The sequence below is a fragment of the Salvelinus sp. IW2-2015 genome, linkage group LG8, assembly GCF_002910315.2.
Source record: "Salvelinus sp. IW2-2015 linkage group LG8, ASM291031v2, whole genome shotgun sequence".
NCBI classification, from domain to species: Eukaryota; Metazoa; Chordata; class Actinopteri; order Salmoniformes; family Salmonidae; genus Salvelinus; species Salvelinus sp. IW2-2015.
In genome coordinates, this window is record NC_036848.1 from 3,049,401 (window position 1) to 3,059,731 (window position 10,331).

General features: G+C 42.4%; 1 protein-coding gene across 2 annotated transcripts; it reads right to left on the reverse strand.

Moving 5' to 3' along the window:
- Positions 1 to 2,106: 2,106 nt before the first annotated feature.
- Positions 2,107 to 10,033, reverse strand: lcp2b (lymphocyte cytosolic protein 2b). 2 transcript variants are annotated; one of them, XM_070444681.1, is made up of 15 exons: positions 9,509 to 10,033; positions 8,909 to 8,971; positions 8,523 to 8,569; positions 7,472 to 7,534; positions 7,327 to 7,355; positions 7,177 to 7,220; positions 6,754 to 6,949; positions 6,410 to 6,510; positions 6,100 to 6,166; positions 5,447 to 5,545; positions 5,071 to 5,152; positions 4,737 to 4,815; positions 4,072 to 4,146; positions 3,830 to 3,979; positions 2,107 to 2,819 (listed from the first exon to the last, which is right to left on the reverse strand). In XM_070444681.1, the coding sequence occupies exons 1-15, from the start codon at positions 9,584 to 9,586 to the stop codon at positions 2,697 to 2,699; spliced, it is 1,296 nt and encodes a 431-aa protein (XP_070300782.1). In that variant the 5' UTR covers positions 9,587 to 10,033; the 3' UTR covers positions 2,107 to 2,696. The 2 variants fall into 2 exon arrangements, with proteins under 2 accessions (XP_070300782.1, XP_023847667.2); XM_023991899.2 differs by having other exon boundaries at positions 5,447 to 5,548.
- Positions 10,034 to 10,331: the final 298 nt, after the last annotated feature.

Here is a 10,331-nt window from a genome sequence, read left to right on the forward strand (position 1 = left end):
GTCATCGTTCAGACACATGCATTGATCTGATTTTCTGTAATATACCATTGCAATGCTTAAAAGCCAGATCAATACCAGTGGGCTGGACAGACCATAATATTGTGACCATAACCATGAACACCAAGGTTCCAAAGAAACCCCCTAGGATTGTGGTCAAAATACATTTTAAAACATTTAATCATGAGCTATTTCTAAATGATTTGGCTGCTGTACCCTGGGAGCTGATTTATCTAGAGGATGATTTAAATCATGCTACAGAATGTTTTATTGATTTGCTCACTGAGGTAATGGACCATCATGCCCCTATAAGAAAGAGTACAGTTGGTGCTCGTCCATCTCCATGGATTGATGATGAACTGGGTGAGGCTTTTTCTCAAAGAAATATGGCAAAAGTCAAAATTAGAAATTGATTAACAGAATTATAGAACATTACGTAATTATGCAGTTAAATTGAATCGAAAGAAAATAAAGTTATTTTACAACAATGCTTTTATTGATTGTAAAAATGATTCTAAAAAGGTATGGAACACAGTTAAGGGCTTACTTGGTACATCTATCTCATCATGCCCATCTAGTGTGGAGGTTGACGGGAGAATAATAACAAAACCAGTTGATATTGCCAATCATTTTGCAGATTTTTTTACAAAGAAAATTAAATTACTGAGCAATAATGTAAACATACATTCTTCCAAACAAGCTATTGTCCAATGGATTGATGATCATATTATGAGCAACAAGATCTGCTCTTTTAGTCTGCAAACGGTGTCAGTGGAGGAGGTGTTAAACCTATTTAAGTCATTACCTGATGGTAAATCTACAGGTTATGGTCTTATGGACAATTTTTTGCTTCGCTGTGCTGCTCCCCAGATTGCAGTTCCACTGAGATACATATTTAATTGGTCACTGGAAAAGGGGATGTTTGCAAATGTATGGAAGCATGCGAAACTGCAAAGAACCCATTACTCCTGCCAATAGTCGACCAATTAGTCTACTCCCTCACTCAGTAAGATATTGGAGGGTATTGTGAGTAGACAAATGTGGGAGTACATGGAAAAGAATGATCTGATTACAGCCAATCAGCATGCTTATCGCAAAAACCATTACACTACCACTGCATTGGTTGACATGACTGACCAAAGGCTCAATGCTATGGATCATGGCAAGTTTGTGGGTGTACTATTTTTACATTTCAGTGCAGCATTTGATTTAGTGGATCATGAAATAATCTTGACAAAATTAATGCATTATGGTTTTAAGGAGGTAGCATTGAATTGGGTGCAGTCATATATCTAACTGACAGGAAACAGTCCACCTATATCAATGGTTCATTTTCTTCCCCTCATGAGTTAAACTGTGGAATACCGCAGGGCAGCTGCCTTGGGCCACTTCTTTATTTAATATATACCAACGACCTTCCCTATACCTTAGTTGAAACTCAAGCTACTATACTTGCAGATGATACTACAATTTATGCAGCAAGACAATCAGTTCAACAGGTACAGCAAGCTTTACAAGGAGATTTGGAGAATATCAGGGAGTGGGTTTGCCAAAACAAACTTGTTTTAAACACCAAGAAAACCAAAGTTATGTTGGTCTGTTCAACTAGGAAAAGGCCAAAACAGCATGGGATACAATTAAGTATGGGAGGAGTACAAATTGAAGAAGTGGCAGAAACCAAACTATTGGGAGTGCAGCTAGACAACTGCTTATCATGGTCGTCTCAAATAACTAATCTATGTAAAANAATTGAAGAAGTGGCAGAAACCAAACTATTGGGAGTGCAGCTAGACAACTGCTTATCATGGTCGTCTCAAATAACTAATCTATGTAAAAAAAATTTTTTATTAAAACAGCATGCATAATCAGAGGGATAGCTAAATATTTACCAGGAAAAATTCTTCAGCAAATAACACAAGCATTAATTGAGAGTCAGGTGAACTACTGTTCTGTGGTCTGGGGAAATACATCATCAAGTGAAGTCAGGAGGCTGCAGAATTCACAGAACAAAGCAGCAAGGATTGTTTTTCCCATGCTTAAGGTGGAGATATGGTTCTTCTGTTGCAGTCATGCGCAGTGTTCTTGGTTGGTCATGAATCGACAAGATAATTGAAAAAAACATGCTTATTTTATTTCATAGTATGCATAATTTAAAACGGCCAAGTTCTATTCACAACGTCATTCAGCTGGTAAGAGACAGACATTCTGTAAATACTAGGAATAGATTGTCCACCATCTATGCGTTATCCAGACAGAAAAGAGAAATAGGCAAAATAACATTTAGATTTAGAGCAATAAAGAAATGGAATAAATTAACTGAGCAAACTAGAAACCTTTCAATATATAAATGTAAACATAATTTTAAAACTATTTAAATATAATACATAGAAATGTTGTAAGACTATAGTAGATGAAGAATCACTATTTTTTAGATTGAGTATTTATTGGGTCATTATGTTAGTATATTATGTATGTTTGTAATAGTATGTGTTATATGTGAAACTGTGTTCGTATTATAAATTGTATTTTAATGTTTAAGGACTCTTGGAAGATTAGTCCAAATGGGGACAAAATTTTATCCAAATCAAATCAAAAATCAAAATCAATCTTTACCAGCTACTTTATACACTTGTTTTCTTCCCTTTATTTAACCAGGTCATTGAGAACACACACAGTGTCTCCTGTGCTGCTGGTTCTGGTCAGAGTGGTGCAGGGTGCAGCAGGCAGCACTGGCTCTGTGCTCCAGGTCCTCTCTCCATGTCTATGAGCAGCAGAGGGGTGTGTGTGTGGTGTTCTATAATCTCCTCCACGCCTGAAAAACTCTGCAGCAGCAGCACAGCAGCAACACAGATTTGAAAGAGCCATTGGTTAGTTTATGATGTGTTAGCGGGTTGGCATTTATTGTCATGAACTCTGCAGAGTGGTCAAAGCCTCAGTCATAAAATCAGAATTTAACCACCTAATGCCTAACCCTAACTTTAAATTAAGACCAAAAAGCACATTTTTGTTTTCATACATTTTTATGATATAGACAAATTTGACTTTGCAGCTGGCCCGTCTAGCGGGAATCGCTCAGTTCTGCCTCCAAGGCAAGATTCATGACAATAAACGTCAACCTGTGATATGTTAAAAAATCCAATGCAGCCGTTTTTCTCTCAATATCAACATTTCTGGGTAACAGTGAAGTACCTTACTGTGATTGTTTTCAATTAAAATGGTTGAAAGAAACCAAAAATTGCTTCTTTAGCAAAGAGCAATTTCTCAATAAAGAATTTAGCTTGGACTGTCTGGGAGTGGTCTGAGTGTGGAGGGGAAAACTAAAAACTATCTTTTATTGGCAAAGAGGTTTTGAACTATTTTTTTATTGGTCTATTAACTAATTTACTGCCTGGTGGTCACCAAGCAAGCCAAAACTCCCGCAAAAAAACATCCCACAAAAACCTCAGGTGGCCTTTTCAAACAGGTCATACACCAAAATGGCATAATTTTCACAATTTCAACATTGAAATATATATAAAACACAGGAAAATCGTATTTTTTTCCTGAGTCTCAGATCTGTTTGTAAACTGTAAGCTAATTTAGATAAAAGTGCCTGCTTTTGACCAATGTTTTTAATTGCATTTGCATGCTAAGCTGAAATTCTGTGGCCTGGCTGGTCTAGTGGTAATGGCGCCGGCACATAGTGTGGGCAAAGGTTTTAATCCCTTTGACACAACCTCTATCTTTCCCCACTGTCATCCCCTCACCATCTGTTCAATAAAATCATGGGGAAAAGTCAAATTCTTGTTTGTGAGTGAATCCTGACAGAGCAGAGAGGAGGCTGTTTGTTTACCTCGCTACCCATGAGGCCGGTGCCCAGGTGGTATGTGTTGCCTTGGTGACGTATCTGGATGTTGTAGACCTTGCCTTGGTTCAGCACCATGAGGGTGTAGGGCTGCTCAGAAGACCCCTTGGAACTGTCCCTCACCAGAAACGCTCCATCCTGAAACACACACAGCTACGTTGATACACACACTGTGTGTGTGTGAATGCTCGTGTGTTATTGAAGCCTACGAGGGTTTGGGGATTCCTGACCTTGTTAACCCATCTGAGAGATGCTTCAGCCTGGCCTCTGGTCACCAGTCCTCCATACCACTCAGGATCAATGGCCTGCACACAGCAGGGAACAGCAACAGACCAACAGTGTTAGAATGCAAAGAAATAAAGAGAAAACCCATTGTGTCTAGATCCACATGGTGGTTGGGCAGGAACAACTAGCAGGCTGCTCAAAAACAAGAGTAAAACAGCACTCTAGACCGCACACACCGGTTTCCTCTTGTGTGAGTTTTTACACTTGTTTTTGAGTGCTGTTAAGTTCTTAGGCACGGTACCTACGGGGTGTTTCTGCATGGTTGTGTTTGGTAGGTTTTGTGTGTGGACCCTAAGAGCGTTTCGCTACACTCCCAATAACATCTGCTAACCATGTGTATGTGACCAATAAAATGTGATTGGATTTGAAGAGAAGTGTGGTCATGACCCTAGTGTTTGTATACTGCAACAGTGCTATCTGGTGGCCAGTGACACTAACTACATACAGTTGATCATTCTCATTAAAACGTAGGAGTTTTCCGCAAATCTTTATTACATGTATAATATTGTATGTTGATATGTAAATAACGTTTGAAAAGTAGTATGGCTGGTATGGATTGCATAAATGCTCTGCTGGTGTAAAACTACGGGTGTTTGATTGATCTGCTCACCTTCCCTGTGCCTGGCATTGTGTTGGGGACCATTAAAGGAGGTGGGTAAGAAGGATCAGGAGGTTTACTGGAGCTGGATCTGTTGGTAGAGAAGATATGCTAGTACAACATGTTAGGAGAATTGGCTCCATCTTCATCTCAAAGTGAATTATTCTCTTCGAATTCTCACTCTGAATTTACTGCAGGAACATGAACCGGTAAAAACTACATTATTTTAATTGTTTTCATCAAGACTGTCTTTCAATAGAAAAACCAAGTTGGGGAAGAAGCACCTTCAGACTGTTGAGTTACAGCCAAGGGGTTAATGGGAATGGAGAGGTCTGGGTTAGGCTACCTATAGTCTGGTGGCTTTGGGCCCTTTAGTTGAGGTGGCTTCACTATGGCGGGCTGGGGAGAGCTGAATGGACTGCCCTCTCCTGGACACCGTGGGTAGTCACCAAACAGACAAGAAAAACAGAAGTCAGGCAAAACATTGCATTCTCAACCTACTAGTCAACAGTAGCCGTAATTAATCTGTTCGTACGGCAGCTTACCTTTCTTTGTCTTTGCAAGGCAACTTTAGTATATAGCATAAGGGGTTCTCAACACATTGACAATGACTTTCTAATTGCCCCTTGGGGATTAATATTTCATTGAATTGAAAAGACTTGACCTGAATAAACAGACTAGGAGGCTAAATCAACAGGACAACAGACAGTTGGCATAGTTACTTGTAGGAGTTGTTTTGGTGTTTGTGTGATGATGTTGTTTCTTGGTGGGAGCGGGATGTCCAGGCTTCTTGCTTCGGTCGACCAGAGGGACAGAAGGGCCTGCTGGGGATGGGGGAGGAAGATGTGTCTCAAACGAACCACTAATAGGCATTCAAAGAAGTGATCTGGTGATGTTGCTTTAATTGAACTAAGGAAAAAACATTGAATTAGATTAGGCCAAGACAGCTCTAGTCATTTTAATTCTATGGTTTTACCTACCGTAGTTGAATGCCACCTCATAGAATGCATTGATTGTCCCAGTAGGTAGGAGTGTCGGCTAAATGACTCAAATGTCATCTGTCCTGATTTTCTGTCCTCATCTTACATCTGTGAGCTTAATCTACCTCTAACCCAGTGTTTCCCAAACTCGGTCCTGGGCCCCCCGGGTACACGTTTTGGTTTTTGCCCTAGCACTACACAGCTGATTCAAATAACCAACTCATCATCAAGCTTTTATTATTTGAGCAGCGGTGTAGTGCTAGGGCAAAAACCAAACCGTTCCTTATTTTCCATGGTGCTGATCACAACAGAATAGTCCTGCTCTTTACAATATCAACACAAGCAGCTAAGAGACAGACCGTATGATCTCTGATAACATGGTCAGAGTGACTTACATTTGCCTGCAGCTTTGAATGGCCTCTGAGGGGAGGGGTCTAGTCTGGATGTGGGAGGTCTGGCCAGCTAGAGGGAGCGAGAGAAAGAGAGTGAGGGGAAGAGAGAGTGACAGAGAGCAGGCGAGAGTTGGAAACTTAATTAACAATGATTGATCTCAGAAAGAGAGGAGGATGGTAACATGAAAGAAAGAGCGGATGAAAAGGTTAAAGGTCAGTGGTATGAAAAGATGGGGGCTGTAAAGAAGACAGGATGAGAAGAGGAGAAAAATAGGGATTGTGTAATGAAGACTATGATGAAGAAGACACTCACTGTGTTATGGCTGGTGGCCAGGGCTTGAGGACCAGGGCGCTGGTGTGGTCTCGGAGTCCTTCCATTAGGAAGAGTTACTGACGGACCTCCACGCACAGAATCTACACACACACACACACACACACACACCACACACCAACACACACACACACACACACACACACCACACACACACACACACACACACACACACACACACACACACACACACACACACACACACACACACACACACACACACACACACACACACACACACACACACACACACAGCCGAGCTATAGTACCTACAGTATGTATTTCCTAAAGACAGTCAGTAATGGTTAATTGTACATCTTCTGTACCTATATAGTCACTGTTCCCTAGGGGCTTGGGGAGATTGAGGAGGCGGGGGATCTCCTCTGTAGCTGAGGGAGGAGGCTCATAGTCACCATCACTCTCCTCTTCCTCCTCTCCCTCTGCAGGTGGCAGGCGGTCAGACAAGGCACAGATATAACTGTCGTCCTCGTCAGGGTTCTCATAGTCATTATCACTCATATCCTGACAGACCAGGAGAGGAGAGGAAATGTGGCGAGGGGAGCGGAGGGGAGGAGAGAGGAGGGGAGGAGAGGTGGGTAATTACAGGTTGTTGATTAGTGATACGGTTTTGGACAATGGTCTTCTGTTGATGATGTTAAGCTACATTTCTACATTGTATGGATGGATGTGTGGCTTGGTAGCAATGTCATGTCAAAGTGAGAGTGTTTCACAGAACACGACACACTCACAAACGTTTCTGAATCCCAGGCTTCATCTTCCTCTTGTACAAAATCTACAGAGAGAAAACCAATCATACAATGAAGAGAGGGTGGGAGACGTTTCTCCTGAGATATAGTAGCTGTGGGTCTGGAGCCGTGGTACTGTACAGTTCTGTTTACCTTGTTGATGGCTCTTAGGTTCCCTTGATCTGGTGAAGACATGAGGAACATGGCTGTGAAGTGTTTCTCTACTGTCCTGTCATACAGCAGAGATGAGTTCTCATGGTGGAAATGTATGCTAGGCTAGTAGATTAGCATTTCTTACCTCTGACTGAACCCCCTCTCCTCTTCACTCCTGTTGATCTCTCTACAGATCTTAGTGATGACTCTAGAGAATTTATTAAAATCATTGAGTAACACAATGTTATCAAATTCGGTACTTGGTCTCGCCCATATCAGCCCCCGCTTTCTTGTTTCCTCTCTCTCTGTCTCTCGCCCTCTCTCTCGGGCACACTGGCACACACACATAGGCACACCATCATGCTGTCTTGCTCTCTCTCTCTCTCTCTCTCTCTCTCTCTCTCTCTCTCTCTCTCTCTCTCTCACACGACACACAGGCACAAGATATCATCATGGCTGTCTTTCTCTCTCTCTCTCTCTCTCTTCTCTCTCTTCTCTCTCTTTCTCCACCCAGAACAATATCTATCTGCTCTCATCTCCTCTCCGTCTCTCTCTCTGCTCTCTTCTCTCTCTCATCTCTCTCTCTCCTCTTCTCTTCTCCTTACCTTTCCTACACACACACAGCACCTACATCATGCTGTCTTCTCTCTCTCTCCTCTCTCCCTCTCTATCTCCTCTCTCTCTCTCTCTCTCTCTCTCTCTCTCTTCTCTCTCTCTCTTGCCTCCCTCTCTCTCTCCCTCTCCTCTCTCTCTCTCTCTCTCTCATTCTCTTCTCTCGTCTCTCTCTACTCTCTCTCCTGTACCCCTCGTCTCCTTTCACACTCTCTCTATGCTGTCTTGCTCTCTCTCTCTCTCTGCCCTTTTCATTTAGAAAGAATTCAAACAGGGTTATTTCCAGCTACACGTCCTCCAGCATCACTAACAGACCCAATATGGTAACCACATCACAGTTTATTAAAGCCACTACATATACGCACTACAAACAGCCACACACACCACTGCATGTCCAAACCAACTGTATTTGAAATGTGTGGTGTCCATTTCCACTTCTCTGTAACAGCCAGATTAATGCGTGCCCGAGTAAAGATTTTCAAGGAGGTTTTGTTGCTGTCGGTAGAGTTGAGACCAGAGTTGCCTTCACAAGGGTACTTTTATCTGATATGAACATTAACATAGTTTTTGACTTTAGACCTTACGGAATATGGAATGGTGGGAACTTCTGAAGGTCGCCATCCTTTTCAATCTTCTGTAACGGTACAGTGACCGCATAGATATTAAATAAATGAAGGAAACCTCTTAGTTTGTATCACAGTATAACATGAGCAGCTGCACCCAACAACACACATGCTCAATAACAACAACTCCCTCAGCACAAATTAACACCGGCCCACAACCTGTCCACACACATCAACACCTCACACACACACATCACACACCAACACACACACACGCACAACACAAACCACACACACACACAACACATCACACACCACACACACCACATCACACATCACGACACACACCACACACACACACACACACACACACACAACACACACAGCACAACACACACAACACTAACCAGAAAGCGTGCTCCGTTCATGCTGGTCTTCATCACCACTTTGTCACAGCTGGACAGCCTCAGCTGAGAACGTCACAACACACCAGAGATGTCACACACCAGGACAGAGGTCACGCTCACTTTCTTAATGCATGCAAATGAGCTGGGTCTGAGCGCTGATCCAGGACCAGTTTTGGCTTTTAGATTATAATGAATGGACCAGGAGGACCTGGTCCTAGATCAGCAGTCCTACTGATTTGAGGTTAGAGCTTTGGGCCAGTAACCGAAAGGTTGCTGGATTGAATCCCCGAGTTGACAAGGTAAAATTCTGTCGTTCTGTCCCTGAGAAGGCAGTTAACCCATTGTTCCCCGGTAGGCCGTCATTGTAAATAAGAATATGTTCTTATCTGACTTGCCTAGTTAAATAAAATAAATAAATACAATACTCTGAGAGGCATCATAGGCCCTGATCTGTTTCATATCAGCTGCTGGCATTCATATGGGCAATTCAGTACTAAATCAAAATCACAAGAAAGATGAGAATTGAATGCTGATGAATCAATGATGTTAAGAGCTGCATTATCTACAGAAGAACACGGGTCATGAAGTGTCCACGCTCACCCTCTTCATATAGTCGGCTAGACTACGTGCGTTCCACCCCATCACCTCTGACCTGGAGGGAACACTCTCAAAACTCATCGTCTTCTTCTGTCCAAAGCTTTCCAAAGTTTTGTCTTAGTAAGCCTTGAGTCCAAGGCTCTTCTTCTAGATCCAAGGCTCTTCTTCTAGATCCAAGGCTCTTCTGTTGGTAAAGTCCAAGGCTCTTGTCTTAGTAGGTCCAATGTTTTTGTCTTAGTATGGTCCACGGTTTTTAGTAAAGTCCAAGGCTTTTCTCAAGTGTGAGTAAGGTCCAGGGCTTTGGCTCTCCTCCTAGACAATTCACACAAGGGAATCAGATCCACACTCCAGGAAACCTCAGTGAATGTAGACAGGAGTTAACAGTAAGTCTCCTCTCGTTAGTCTCGTGATGGGCCTTAGCTGCTACACCATGCTCATCCTTTTAGCCAATAATGTGTAGAGATAAATACTTAGCATTAGTTTACTGGCAATGGCTCTGTTTCTACAGGCCTCCCTGGTGTCTCTGTAACTGTGAGGAGACAGTGTGGACTTAAGTTTGTCACCCACTGCCTTTCCTGTCACAAGCAGTCAAAAGAGGAAGTCTTGTAGGCCACAGAGGATGTAAAGAAGAGAAGAAAGAGTTTTGTCCCAAATGGCCCACTATCAGCCCTGGACCAAAGTAGTTTCCTATATAGCAAATAGGGTGCCATTTGGAACGCAACCCTAGAGCTAGCCTGCTTCACTGTGTAGGCCTGTAGACAGGCCATCTCTATACTTAGCCACTCAACATCAGCTTCTAAATGTATCACTACCCACGTGACTTTAA

Coding starts and splice junctions, on each gene's coding strand:
- lcp2b (XM_023991899.2), bottom strand. CDS start 9,586: ATGAGTTTTGAGAGTGTTCCCTCCAGGTCAGAGGTGATGGGGTGGAAC. Junction 5,153..5,446: donor CACCAAAACAACTCCTACAA/GTAACTATGCCA, acceptor CACGGTGTCCAG/GAGAGGGCAGTCCATTCAGC. Junction 3,980..4,071: donor CTCTCAGATGGGTTAACAAG/GTCAGGAATCCC, acceptor TGTGTGTTTCAG/GATGGAGCGTTTCTGGTGAG.